Here is a 15,569-nt window from a genome sequence, read left to right as displayed (position 1 = left end):
TTTATGCGTGTTGATTTTATAACCTGCCACTTTGCTGAATTCATTTATTAACTCTAGCAGCTTCTTTGTAGACTCTTTTGGGTCTGTTAAGTATATTATCATGTCATCCGCAAATAGCGATAGTTTAATTTCTTCTTTTCCTATTTTTATGCCTTTAATTTCTTTTGTCTGTCTAATTGCTCTGGCTAGTACTTCGAGAACTAAATTGAATAGAAGTGGTGATAGAGGGCATCCCTGTCTTGTTCCAGATTTTAGAGGGAATGCCTTCAATTTTTCTCCATTCAGAATGATGCTAGCCTGAGGCTTAGCATAGATAGCTTTTACAATGTTGAGGTAAGTTCCTGTTATCCCTAGTTTTTCTAGTGTTTTGAACATAAAGGGATGCTGTACTTTGTCAAATGCTTTTTCTGCATCCATCGAGATGATCATGTGGTTCTTGTCTTTAAGTCTATTGATGTGGTGGATAGCATTTATTGATTTCCGTATATTGAACCATCCTTGCATCCCAGGAATGAATCCTACTTGATCATGGTGCACAAGTTTTCTGATATGTTTTTGTATTCGATTCGCCAGAATTTTATTGAGAATTTTTGCATCCAAGTTCATTAGAGATATTGGTCTGTAGTTTTCTTTCTTTGAAGTATCTTTGTCTGGTTTTGGGATCAAAGTGATGTTGGCCTCATAGAATGAATTTGGAAGAGCTCCTTCTTTTTCTATTTCTTGAAATAGCTTGAAAAGTATTGGTATTAATTCTTCTTTGAAGGTTTTGTAGAACTCCGCTGTATACCCATCTGGTCCAGGGCTTTTCTTAGTTGGTAGTCTTTTGATGGCTTCTTCTATTTCTTCTTTTGTTATTGGTCTGTTTAAATTGTGTGTGTCTTCCTGTCTCAATCTGGGCAATTCATATGCCTTAAGAAATTTATCGATATCTTCGTTATCTTCTATTTTATTAGAATATAGGGTTTCAAAATACTTTCTAATTATCTTCTGTATTTCTGTAGTGTCTGTTGTGATATTGCCTTTTTCATCCCGTATGTTAGTAATTTGAGTTCTCTCTCTTCTTCTTTTCGTTAGCGTGGCTAAGGGCTTGTCTATCTTATTTATTTTTTCAAAGAACCAACTTTTAGTTTTATCTATTTTTTCAATGGTTTCTTTTGTTTCAATTTCATTGATTTCTGCTCTAATTTTAATTATTTCTTGTCTTCTACTACATTTGCTGTTGTTTTGCTCTTCCTTTTCTAGATTTTTGAGGTGTTGTGTGAGTTCATTTATTTGTTGGTTTTTTCTTTTTTTGAGGTAAGAACTCCAAGAAATGAATTTCCCTCTTAAAACTGCTTTCATTGTGTCCCATAAATTCCGGTATGTTGTGTCTGTGTTATCATTTGACTCTAAGAATTTTTTCATCTCCTCCTTTATGTCTTCTATAACCCATTGATCATTCAATAACATATTGTTCATTTTCCATGTGATGTAGGATTTTTCCTTCCTTCTCTTATCATTGATTTCCAATTTCATTCCATTATGGTCAGATATGGTGCATGGTATTATCTCCACGCCTTTATATTTACTAAGAGTTGTCTTATGGCATAATATATGGTCTATCTTTGAGTAGGATCCATGTGCTGCTGAGAAGAACGTGTATCCACTTGATGATGGTTGATATATTCTATATATGTCGGTTAAGTCTAGATTATTGATTGTGCTGTTGAGTTTTATAGTTTCTTTATTCAGTTTTTGTCTAGAGGATCTGTCTAATGGCGAGAGCGGTGTGTTGAAGTCACCCATAATTATTGTGTTGTGGTCTATTTGACTCTTGAACTTGAGGAGAGTTTGTTTTATGAACGTTGCAGCTCCATTGTTGGGTGCATACAAATTGATGATTGTTATGTCTTGTTGGTGGATGGTTCCTTTTAACAGTATATAGTGACCTTCTTTGTCCTTCTTGATTAACTTAGGTTTGAAGTTGATTTTATTCGATATGAGTATGGCCACTCCTGCTTGCTTCCGAGGGCCATGTGAGTGGTATGATTTTTCCCAACCTTTTACCTTCAGCCTGTGTATGTCTTTTCCTATCATATGAGTCTCTTGAAGGCAGCATATTGTTGGATTTGTTTTTTTGATCCAGTTTACTAGCCTATGTCTCTTGATTGGTGAGTTTAGGCCATTAACATTTAAGGTTACAATTGAGATATGATTTGTATTTCCAGTCATGCTTCTTTATTTATTTATTTTAGTTTGGTTAGTTTTGCTTTTTGGTTATTTTCCTCCCCCTTTACTGAGATACTTCCTGCTGTTAGTTTTGGGCACTATTTTTCACATCCTCTTCTTGTAGTGTTTTGTTCAAAATGCTTTGCAGAGCTGGTTTTCTTGCTGCAAATTCTTTTAGCTTTTGTTTATCGTGAAAGATTTTAATTTCATTGTCAAATTTGAAGCTCAATTTTGCTGGATATAGTATTCTTGGTTGGAATCCATTATTTTTCAGCGTTTGAAATACGTTATTCCAGGATCTTCTCGCTTTCAAAGTTTGTGATGAGAAATCTGTCGTTAACCTAATTGGTTTACCCCTGAAAGTAATCTGCCTCTTTTCTCTCGTAGCTTTTAATATTCTCTCCTTGTTCTGTACGTTGGCTATCTTCATAATTATATGTCTTGGGGTTGGTCTATTATGGTTTTGAATGTTTGGGGTCCTGTAGGCTTCCAGGATTTGGCAATCCATTCCATCTTTCATCTCTGGGAAGTTTTCTAGAATTATTTCATTTAATATGCTGTCCATTCCTTTGGTTTGAATCTCTGTGCCTTCTTCTATCCCTATGACTCTCAGATTTGGTTTTTTTATGACATCCCATATCTCTTGAATAGATTGCTCGTGGGAATTAAGCATCTTTTCTGTGTTGACTATATTCTTTTCAAGTTGATAAACTTTGTCTTCATTATCTGATGTTCTGACTTCTACTTGATCAAGTCTATTTGTAATATTCTCGTTTGAGTTTTTAATTTGGTTTATAGTTTCCTGGAATTCTAGGATTATTGTTTGATTTTTTTTTAATATCTCTATCTCCTGGTAGAGCTCGTTCTTTGCCATTTGAATTTGTTTGTTTAATTCATTTTCAAAATATATTTTTATTTCTTGGACTTGCTGTCTCATGTCTTCTCTAATATTCCTTTCCATTCGAGTTAGGTATGCCTTGAGTTCTTTCCCTATACCTGTTTCTGAAGTTTCTATGTCCTCCTGTAGAATTGAGTAGTCTTGCATTGTTTGTAATCCTTTTTTCCCTTGTTTTCTCATGTTGTCCACGTTACTTTCCAGCTCTTTTTGATTGTCGTGTTTCTGCTCTCCTCTATAGATTTGTTTTGTTTCTGTATTACTCTGATGTCTCTCCTTTGTGTTGTTGAAGTATGACTGCTAACGTGGATTCCGCTGGGAAGGAATTCCGACGTTCGAGCTCCAGTGACGACACTACTCTGCTATGACGGGCCCCAGTCTCCTTGCTGGGGTGCCCTAATGGGGGGGTGTGACTGGACTGTCTCTGTGTGGTTTCAGCTCCCGGTCGTGGCAGGCGGGTAGACTCCAGCCGCCCAGTATCACAGGCCGCGGGCAGGTGATCCGTCACCAACGGGAGGGCGTTCTCCTACCGCCAAGTTACGCAGGCAGTGGGTGAACTGTCGCCGGTGGGCCTGCAGTTTACAGCTGCCCAGTCGCGAGGGCCTTGCCTCTAGGCTCCTGGTTTCTCCTGCTAGCCTTGGTTTCTCCTGCTAGACCAGATTTCCCCTCAGTGATGATTCTCGGCAGTTCAAACTGTACTCTGTGCCTGTTTTGTTGTTGCAATCTGTCGGACAGTGGCGGTGGATACTTCAGCTGTCCAAGATGGTGGCCGCTGGTTACCTTAGTGGAGTGTCCCTTGTGGGGGGTGGGGCTGTACCGCTTCCGTCCCCGCCAACAATCCCGAACTCAGCCCGGGGGTCAGTGCGGGCTTGGGCTTAGCTGGTGGGATACCACCGTGTCGCAGCCACTTAATTCCCTGCTGACTCGTTAACCCCTTCTCTGGGGCGCCACGCCTTCTGTAGCCTCGGGGCAGGCCGCGCGAATCAGACAGCCTGGATCTCCGGGGTCACACCGTTGGCTTTTGGGATCCCCAGCACTCTATGGTTTTGATTTTTTCTGCTTGCCCCTCCCCAGCGCTGGCTAGACAGGTTTTCTTTTGGCCGCTGATGGGAGGGGGGGGGTTGAGGGTCAGGTGCCTCTAGCTCTCCTTTAGTCTTTATGCAGGCTCACTCTGATAGTCCCTCCCCCTGAAAGTCTAGGAGAGATTTTAAGCGAAATCCCCCTATGTATGGGGGCTGAGCTGGGTGATACACACCTGTTTGTTGTTGCAATCTGTCGGCGAGTGGCGGTGGTTACTTCCGCTGTCCAAGATGGTGGCCGCTGGTTACCTTAGTGGAGTGTCCCTTGTGGGGGGTGGGGCTGTACCGCTTCCGTCCCCGCCAACAATCCCGAACTCAGCCCGGGGGTCAGTGCGGGCTTGGGCTTGGCTGGTGGGATACCACCGTGTCGCAGTCACTTAATTCCCTGCTGACTATTTAACCCCTTCTCTGGGGCGCCACGCCTTCTGTAGCCTCGGGGCAGGCTGCGCGAATCAGACAGCCTGGATCTCCGGGGTCACACCGTCGGCTTTTGGGATCCCCAGCACTCTATGGTTTTGATTTTTTCTGCTTGCCCCTCCCCAGCGCTGGCTAGACAGGTTTTGTTTTGGCCGCTGATGGGAGGGGGGCGGGTTGAGGGTCAGGTGCCTCTAGCTCTCCTTTAGTCTTTATGCAGGCTCACTCTGATAGTCCCTCCCCCTGAAAGTCTAGGAGAGATTTTAAGCGAAATCCCCCTATGTATGGGGGCTGAGCTGGGTGACACACACCTGTTTGTTGTTGCAATCTGTCGGCGAGTGGCGGTGTTTACTTCCGCTGTCCAAGATGGTGGCCGCTGGTTACCTTAGTGGAGTGTCCCTTGTGGGGGGTGGGGCTGTACCGCTTCCATCCCCGCCAACAATCCCGAACTCAGCCCGGGGGTCAGTGCGGGCTTGGGTTTAGCTGGTGGGATACCACCGTGTCGCAGCCACTTAATTCCCTGCTGACTATTTAACCCCTTCTCTGGGGCGCCACGCCTTCTGTAGCCTCGGGGCAGGCCGCGCGAATCAGACAGCCTGGATCTCCGGGGTCACACCGTCGGCTTTTGGGATCCCCAGCACTCTATGGTTTTGATTTTTTCTGCTTGCCCCTCCCCAGCGCTGGCTAGACAGGTTTTGTTTTGGCCGCTGATGGGAGGGGGGCGGGTTGAGGGTCAGGTGCCTCTAGCTCTCCTTTAGTCTTTATGCAGGCTCACTCTGATAGTCCCTCCCCCTGAAAGTCTAGGAGAGATTTTAAGCGAAATCCCCCTATGTATGGGGGCTGAGCTGGGTGACACACACCTGTTTGTTGTTGCAATCTGTCGGCGAGTGGCGGTGTTTACTCGTGACTGTTGTATTCTGCTACCATTCCTATCTCCTACTATCCCCCTCCCCTCCCCTCCCATCTTCCCTCTCTACCTCCTCTGCTGTTGTTCAATTCTCTCCCCCCTTTTTTCCCCTCCCCTTGCCCCTCACAACCTCTTATAATTTTGTGTATCATTGAAGGTCTCCTACCATTTCCATATGCTTTCCCTTCTCTCTCCCTTTCTCTCCCCCCATTCGTCTTTGTTTACTGTTAGTCTTTTCCTCATGCTCTTCCTTCCTGTTCTGTTCTTAGTTGCTCTCTTTATATCAAAGAAGACATTTGGCATTTGGTTTTTAGGGCTTGGCTAGCTTCACTTAGCATAATCTGCTCTAATGCCATCCATTTCCCTGCAAATTCTATGATTTTGTCATTTCTTAGTGCTGCGTAATATTCCATGGTGTATAAATGCCACATTTTTTTTATCCATTCATCTATTGAAGGGCATCTAGGTTGATTCCACAGTCTAGCTATTGTGAATTGTGCTGCTATAATCATTGATATGGCCGTACTACTGACTTTAAATCATGTTCACTGACCATTTTTTTCCCAGAAAAGCATTTCCACATCAACTGCACATTCTTCTCGGCACTTATGAAAAAAATATTTGTAACCCCTCAGTAATTTTTTTATTAGCAGTATACTATGCAAAATTTAGTACTTATTTGGATTTTGTGGTTCTCATTAGTTTTTCTTAACTAATTTCAAGAATGAATTTTGTAAGTCCTCAATAAGATGAAAAATTCCCCTTGGGAGAAACCATGCCTTGCTAATTATTTGAGATCTCCCTGACCTAATTCCTCACCCTCACTAATCTGACAATCTCCATTCCCTCACCCTATCACTCAAACCAAGGGCTGGCAAACTTTGGTCTATAGGTCATGTAATGACCCTCTGCCTGCTTTCACATAGCCTATTAAGATCAATATATTTTTGTACAATTTAAATGGCTAAAAAATAAACCATAAGAAGAATATATTTCAACGTATGAAAAATAATATAGAATTCAAATCTTAGAGTTCATAAAGAAACTTTATTGGCACACAGTCACACTCATTAATGTATCTTTGCTTTCATGTATTATAATAGCAGAGTTGAATAGCTACAATAGAGACTGTGTATGGCCCTGAAAGCTCAAAATATAATTTGACTCTTCATAGAAGAAGTTTACTAATATCTGCCTAAACATTTGCTGACATGTTGGTTTTGGGATCTGGTTGTCTTCTTTGGATCTCTAAAACTTTTTTTTAGATTTTAAAAAAGTCTTGGCTGAGATTTTACTGTAAATCTGAGAGGAAACAGGTTTTTAGGAATCTACACATCAACAAACTGGCTGTGCTCACTGTAGACATAACTACATATGGGTTTGTGTTGTATCCATGTCAATCTGTGGAATTTTTATACTTTAGGATGTCTCAAATAATTTCAAAAAACTATTCATGCTTCCAAGGGATGTATAACAAGCACTCTTTCAGCAATGTGAAGCTACCTCAGAATGGTGACCACAGCTTTCATTCTTAAGATTTCAATTCTGCATCATAAATCTGAGGTCAATACCAAGACAGATTCCCTAAGTCCATAGAGTAACATAGTAAGAGAGCTAAAGAACATAACCAAATGAGATATTTTATAAAAGAAAGGATAATTCCTCTGACCTCTCTGCATAAAAGGCTACTTAATTATACATGAAACTGATAAATAGAAAATACAGATCACTGACAAGTACTTGGACTTGGGTTAATAAATAGGATCTACTACAGACTTTTTCATTTTTAAGCTTTTGTTCCTCCACAGGAAATAGATGGAAGAAGAGGATAATAACCAAGACAGAATTCCACCTTAATTGCTCTAAACATTTGAGAGTTCAGTACCTATCTGTTCAATTAACTTTACCTATAATAATCTATGATCTGGATTTGAAGTGCCCAGTGAATAATAGTCACACAATAAAATGTTTTCTCTTAAGTGACAGCAATGAAGCACTGTATAGGATAACAGCAATAAAAAAGTATAAAAGAATTGTAACAAAGAAGGTATTCCTTTACCTTGTTCTTGCTTAATCCTCTCTCTTTCTGCATATCCTGCAGTCAGCATATTAATTCTGTTAAGCCACCTGCAAAAGCAAATATTAAAATCAGTAACATTGTAACTTGGCCCTCAAAGCTCAAAATAATATGTGGATCTTTACAGAAAAAGTTGACTGATATCTGCCCAAACATTTGCTGACATATTGGTCTTGGGATCTGGTTGTGTTCTTTGGATCTTTAAAACTTGATTGTTTATTAGCTAAAAATATTTACTTATCACAAATAGTTAAGATGACTAAGAATATGTGAAATAGTCCTACGTATAAGATGTGTTCTTTGCCACTCTTGATACACGGAGTTTTCAATGAGTCATAATTTACTGTAGTACAAACCGTTCTCACACCAAAGATGTTATTTCAATACAATAGTTGGGAAAAACTGTTAACATTTGTTCCAAGAAATATTTGTAATATAAAGGGCTCTGGGATGATCATAGCCATATCTGTTGCTCCAAATGTAGAAGTACTTCAAATATTCCTGTTGTTCTATTTCATCAGAACAAATGTTCCTTTAGAGATACCTAAATAATATCCAGTCTAATTTATCCTGATAAGAGAGTTATAGACCTTGCCTGTGAAAATAATAGTCTTACTTTGAAATGACAGTTTTGATTAAACTCACTTAAATTTAATAATACAAGAAGAAACACATCTGGGAGCACTTCAGAAACTTGTCTCTAAATACAAGAGAAATTAGTTTTCCAAAGATACAAGGAACATATATAATAAACATGTATTTTAACCTCTGTCTGTATCTTGAAAATGTATTTTCATAAACAATAGTAAGTTAAAAATAAACCTTATCTATTTCCTCATTCAGTACTACTGCTATTGCCAATGTAGCAACTGCCTGAAGCAAAGCATGGTCTCTATCACTTTCATTTGTTCCATCAGGGCTCTCCCTATGTGCTTATATTTCCAATTATTTATGTTACATCAGATTAAAAAAATCGTACAATATTTAAACAAGGTTCTGAGGCCACAGTCTTCCACTGGTCATTCCTGAGCCATGACCCATAAGCTTTCCAAAATCAGAAATTGAAGAAGAACCTACCTTTCAAATTAGCTTGGGCAAGTATGGGATTACTAGCATAGTTAATATCATTAAATTGTAGAATAATCAATCTAGATATACTTTTAAGAAAAGGGTGTACTTGAGAACTTTTTCTCCTAAGATCATATCTTCCAATCAAGTGGAAGTAACATTATTTGCAGTAATTCATATATTTCACCATTTTTGCCAGGTGGTGTTAACTGTGCATCAGATACTAAGCGTATCTTGAAAAGGAATGAAAGTTATGTCTCTGATAGATGGAATCACATCTACAGAAATTTACACTTTAAGAATAAGTCACTTAAAGCCAAATTTTATTTTGACAAAACCTACAATGTTATTATCACCTCAAGAATGTGTGGGAAATAGAGAAGGAACTGGAGTAGAAATGGAATAAATTACTGATCACATGAATGCAATAGCACAGAATATACACATACACTCCTGAAGATTATAAACTCTAAGTCACGAGGACAATTTCTTAGCAAATAACTGTTTTAAAATGACTAATTATGGGGCTGGGGATGTGGCTCAAGCGGTAGCGCGCTCGCCTGGCATGCGTGCGGCCCAGGTTCGATCCTCAGCACCACATACCAACTAAGATGTTGTCCGCCGAGAACTAAAAAATAAATATTAAAAATTCTCTCTCTCTCTCTTTCTCTCTCCTCTCTCACTCTCTCTAAAAAAATGACTAATTATTAGCAAAATATCAAATTTAAATCTAGTCTATAGCTCGTTTGTAGTGAGAAAGGGGTTGAACTACAAGGCAGATCTTAACATTCTTGGGAAAGACTGTCTTGATGTTTTGGGAGTAAATATCATGATTATATAACTAAAGCAAAATTCACCCACTGAAATATAATCCATTGCCTTATATTTACTACTTTAAAAATCACTAACATTTAGTATTATTGCAATTCCAAAGAACAATGTGGTTCTTATGAAATAAATCAAGAAATTAAAAAGAAGCTTCCTCAAATTTTCAATTTAACACTTATTAAGTGCCTATGTGCTGAACAATGAGCTCTATTAAGGGTATTGAGCTTAACATGTGGTAACATGGATAGTTGAGGACCTAGATCAAAGGTTTAAAATAATTAAAACACAAAATAAGAGTATCACACCTCCCCACCTGCCATGTGCATGTGAAAAACATTTTCATCTTGAGAACAAGGAGAAAAAGCTCTCCAAATTCCAATGGCCTAGTGTGAAATTTCAAGAATGGGAGTTATATAAATTAAGAGGAAATTATGGAAACTACAGGAGTTATTCCTTTCATTAAGTGTTCTCAACATCATCTTTGTCATTTCCTTACATTCATATCTCCAATTTAGAAAAACAATGCTTGTACTCCAAAGTTTCAGAAAAACAATATTTATAAAACCATATTCATTCAGTGTGTTCAAGTATATTTATGAAGCCACACATTTTTTGTGCTTAAAAATATCATTTTTAGAGACATACAAAGAGAGGCACATGAAGCAAGAGCCTAAAATATGTAAATGCATTGACAGTGAATACTTATGTAGCACTTGAAATTTATTTACCCCTCAAAATTCTTTCTTATTGGGGTAGTTATTATTCTCACTACTTATAAAAAGGTCAAAACTTGGCATAGGGAGTTAAGTTTCTTGCCTAAGGTTGCAGAACTAGTCCTGGTAAATACAGAATTGAAAAGGTTACTATCCCCACCTACCTATTGAACACATTGAACAATAACAGTCATGGAGAGGTCAAGTTCCTCATCCAAGATCACATAGCTAGCAAGTGGTGCAGCTGGCATTTAGACAGTCTGGTTCAAAAGTTACATAATTCTGATTACCATCTAATCTTGCCTCTCCTTACTATAGGCAGTTTATATATGTAATATACACTGGTTGCTGAAATTATAGAAAGGGAGAAAAATTTGAATCTTAAACTCAAATTCTATAATTTTATTTTTTATTAAAAGAAATGGAGGACTATGTTGAACAGAAGTGGTGAGAGAGGGCATCCCTGTCTTGTACCAGATCTTAGAGGAAATGCCTTCAATTTTTCTCCATTCAGAATGATGCTGGCCTGTGGCTTATCATAGATTGCTTTTACAATGTTGAGGTATGATCCTGTTATCCCTAATTTTTCTAGAGTTTTGAACATAAAGGGATGCTGTACTTTGTCAAATGCTTTTTCTACATCTATCGAGATGATCATATGGTTCTTATTTTTAAGTCTATTGATGTGGTGAATAACATTTATTGATTTCCGTATATTGAACCAGCCTTGCATCCCAGGGATGAATCCTACTTGATCATGGTGTATAATTTTTTTGATATGATTTTGAATCCGATTCGCCAGAATTTTATTGAGGATTTTTGCATCTAGGTTCATTAGAGATATTGGTCTGTAGTTTTCTTTCTTTGAAGTGTCTCTGTCTGGTTTAGGTATCAGGGCAATTAGACAGACGAAAGAAATTAAAGGCATAAAAATAGGAAAAGAAGAACTTAAATTATCACTATTTGCAGACGATATGATTCTATACCTAACAGACCCAAAAGGGTCTACAAAGAAACTATTAGAGTTAATAAATGAATTCAGCAAAGTGGCAGGATATAAAATCAACACACATAAATCAAATGCATTCCTGTATATCAGCGACAAATCCTCGGAAACGGAAATGAGGACAACTACTCCATTCACAATATCCCCCCAAAAAATAAAATACTTGGGAATCAACCTAACAAAAGAGGTGAAAGACCTATACAATGAAAACTACAGAACCCTAAAGAGAGATATAGAAGAAGACCTCAGAAGATGGAAAAATATACCCTGTTCATGGATAGGCAGAACTAACATCACCAAAATGGCGATATTACCAAAAGTTCTCTATAAGTTCAATGCTATCCCAATCAAAATCCCAACAGCATTTCTTGTAGAAATAGATAAAACAATCAGGAAATTCATATGGAATAATAAAAGACCCAGAATAGCAAAAACAATGCTAAGCAGGAAGTGTGAATCAGGCGGTATAGCGATACCAGACTTCAAACTATACTACAGAGCAATAGTAACAAAAACAGCATGGTACTGGTACCAAAACAGGCGAGTGGATCAATGGTACAGAATAGAGGACACAGTAACCAATCCACAAAACTACAACTATCTTATATTTGATAAAGGGGCTAAAAGCATGCAATGGAGGAAAGATAGCATCTTCAACAAATGGTGCTGGGAAAACTGGAAATCCATTTGTATCAAAATGAAACTGAATCCCTTTCTCTCGCCATGCACAAAAGTTAACTCAAAATGGATCAAGGAGCTCGATATTAAATCAGAGACACGGCGTCTGATAGAAGAAAAAGTCGGCTATGATCTACATACTGTGGGGTCGGGCTCCAAATTCCTCAATAGGACACCCATAGTGCAAGAGTTAACAACTAGAATCAACAAATGGGACTTACTCAAACTAAAAAGTTTTCTCTCAACAAAAGAAACAATAAGAGAGATAAACAGGGAGCCTACATCCTGGGAACAAATCTTTACTCCACACACTTCAGATAGAGCCCTAATATCCAGAGTATACAAAGAACTCAAAAAATTAGATAATAAGATAACAAATAACCCAATCAACAAATGGGCCAAGGACCTGAACAGACACTTCTCAGAGGAGGACATACAATCAATTAACAAGTACATGAAAAAATGCTCAACATCCCTAGCAGTCAGAGAAATGCAAATCAAAACCACCCTAAGATACCATCTCACTCCAGTAAGATTGGCAGCCATTAAGAAGTCCAACGACAACAAGTGCTGGCGAGGATGCGGGGAAATGGGTACACTTGTTCATTGTTGGTGGGACTGCAAAACGGTGCAGCCAATTTGGAAAGCAGTATGGAGATTTCTTGGAAAGCTGGGAACGGAACCACCATTTGACCCAGGTATTCCCCTTCTCGGTCTATTCCCTAAAGACCTAACAAGAGCATGCTACAGGGACACTGCTACATCGATGTTCATAGCAGCACAATTCACGATAGCAAGATTGTGGAACCAACCTAGAAGCCCTTCAATAGATGAATGGATTAAAAAATGTGGCATTTATACACAATGGAGTATTACTCTGCAATAAGAAATGACAAAATCATAGAATTTGGAGGGAAATGGATGGCATTAGAGCAGATTATGCTAAGCGAAGCTAGCCAATCCTTAAAAAACAAATGCCAAATGTCTTCTTTGATATAAGGGGAGTAACCAAGGACAGGGTAGAGAGGAAGAGCTTGAGAAGAAGATTAACATTAAACAGGGATGATAGGCGGGAGGGAAAGGGAGAGAGAAGGGAAATTGCATGGAATTGGAAGGTGAGCCTCAGGGTTATACACAATTACATATAAGAGGAAAGGAGGGGTAGGAGAAAAATTATATAAGTGGAAGAAACGATTTATAGTAGAGGGGGTGGAGAGAGAGAAGGGGAGGGGAGGGGAGGGGAGGGGAGGGGAGGGGAGGGGGGATAGTGGAGAATGGGATAGACAGCAGAATACATCAGTCACTAGAAAGGCAATTTGTAAATCAATGGAAATGTAACTGATGTGACACAGCAATCTGTATACGGGGTAAAAATGGGAGTTGATAACCCACTTGAATCAATCTGTGAAATGTGGTATATTAAGAACTATGTAATGTTTTGAACAACCAACAATAAAAAAAAAAGAAATGGAGAAGTATAGGAAAGGGAAGAAAAGAAATTCTTAAAAGCTACTGTTGAAATATGAAGCAGAAGGTGGCAGATGATGGGGGATATACATATGTAGGATACATACACACACACACACACACACACACACACACACACACACACACACACCTACCTTCTTATGTTGTGCCTTTCTTTGTATGTCTTTAAAAATGGCATTGTAAGCATAAAAATTATGTGTGTGTGTGTGTGTGTATTCCTCAAGTCATCAAATAACCACAGAACCATCTAATCAGTTGGCTCTATGGCCCTGTCTAGTGATGTATGAAAGGTGACAGAAAGAAGTACTAACTTTGCTTAGGCCTGAATTATTGAGATGAATGTTCTATCAAAAATAACACTTAAAAATAGCTGAGAGGATTTTGAATGTTCCCGAAACAAAGGAATCATAAATGTTTAAGGAGATGGATATGCCAATTACACTGATTTGATCATTATATTTTATATATATATCATGCTATACTCTATAAGTATTATAATTATTATGTATCCATTAAAAATAAAACTTTTAAATTTAAAAAAATAGCTTTTTGTGTAATTTTGGGCCATCTATGAATAAATTTTAAGACATTCTTAATATGAACTTTAAAAAATCTGTTTTTCTTGTGGTGGAATTTCTATGGTCTATATGTGGATTCTAGCATGCCTTTGGTAAACCTGACAAATAATCAATGAATAACCATTCATTTTTTTTCTTTTGCTGTGCAGGGGATGGAACCCAGGACTTTGCACATGCTAGGCAAGTGCTCTACCATTAATCTACATTCCCAGCTAGAGTCTTACTGTTTAAATGCAATTCTTTATGTATTATTATGTAAAAAATAAATTATATATATATTTTAGGCTTACATTATGATGTTATAGGTAAGTACTATTCTTTAAAATTAGGTATGGCCATAATGAATTCTATCTGGGTCCATTTTATTTTAAACTAATTAACCTAGAAACTTTAGTGACATTCTCTAAGCATTACTGTAGAAAACCTAGGACTCTAGGGCTAAATGACTTTATAACTACTTTGAAATTTAAGTAATACTTTACCTGTTCATATCATCAAGATGTTCAGCAGCAAAATAAAAGCTTTTGATTTTAGGATGACAGGCTTTGAATGCACTGCAAAAAGAAACAAGGTATATTTATTTTATTAAAAATTGGGAAATAAGTTCAAACCAAATATTTTTTATGAGTAAAATTACCTCAACATCTAATCTGAGTTCATATATATATATATATATATATATATATATATATATATATGCTTCTACCATGATGGCAGAAGTCAGTAAGAAAATCAATTTTCTTCCCACAAAACTGCTTTCTTATTACTTCAATGTGAAAGCATTAGATGAGCAACCTATAATTTAAAAGCTGGAAATTTAAAAAAAAATTTCCCTTCTCTCCCTCTCCCAAAATAAAATCCACTTACTATTTCTTGCGACATTCACTGGCTCTATCAATTTTAAATTCAGGCAGACTGATGAATCCTTCTGCTTTTTCATCCTAAAGAAGCAAGATTCTTGTTTAGGCTGTTACACAAAAAGGTTTAAGGCTAATGATACTGCATAACTATGCCTTAAGTATCTATACTAACAAAATTATTCATTCAATTCCTTAAATTTGACATTTGAGATTATAATTCAGTGACATTCTCTAAGCATTACTGTAGAAAACTTAGAATTACTATAGAAAACTCATCTGTTATATCCTATAAATTTAAGGTATATTTTGAACATTTAGAATACTAAGGTTAAAATATGCACAGAACTTAACTAAAAATTCTCTTTATATTATAATAAGGATAGAAAATTATTTAATTCTCAATGTACAACATGTCTATTAAGAAATTTTCTGGGGTTTGGGGTATAGCTCAGTGGTGAAACACTTGCTTATTATGTGCAAGGCCCTGCGTGAATCCCCAGCACCGCCCGCCTCCAAAAAAGAGAATTTCCGGTCAGAGTGTATGTATACTTTTATAACATACAAAACAACTGGAGTTCACATTTGCAATACACATTTTTTCTTAAAGTTTTAATTCTAACATATAAAATATAGAGATGCATACTGATTCAATTTCTCTTCTGTCCAAAGATTCTCTTAACAAATCTGAATAAATAAAAATGTTATATAATGATGAAAACATCATTATATAACATTTGTGTTGTGTATTATTTTTGGTGTGCAAATGAAAT

At 37.6% G+C, this 15,569-nt stretch overlaps 1 protein-coding gene across 6 annotated transcripts in view; it reads right to left on the bottom strand.

The window, feature by feature from the left end:
- The window catches only part of CNKSR2 (connector enhancer of kinase suppressor of Ras 2), a 287,398-nt gene that overhangs the window by 50,859 nt on the left and 220,970 nt on the right, over nt 1-15,569 (bottom strand). For all 6 annotated transcript variants that reach the window (XM_081278357.1, XM_081278358.1, XM_081278359.1 and 3 more), the window contains 3 exons: nt 14,807-14,880; nt 14,422-14,493; nt 7,563-7,630 (listed from right to left, as the gene is read on the bottom strand). In XM_081278357.1, the coding sequence (XP_081134483.1) occupies nt 7,563-7,630; nt 14,422-14,493; nt 14,807-14,880 (214 nt within the window). The remainder of the gene's footprint in view (nt 1-7,562; nt 7,631-14,421; nt 14,494-14,806; nt 14,881-15,569) is intronic.

Source organism: Spermophilus citellus, assembly GCF_964194105.1.
Source record: "Spermophilus citellus genome assembly, chromosome: X".
Taxonomy (NCBI): Eukaryota; Metazoa; Chordata; class Mammalia; order Rodentia; family Sciuridae; genus Spermophilus; species Spermophilus citellus.
This window is presented reverse-complemented; position numbering and strand designations above follow the sequence as displayed.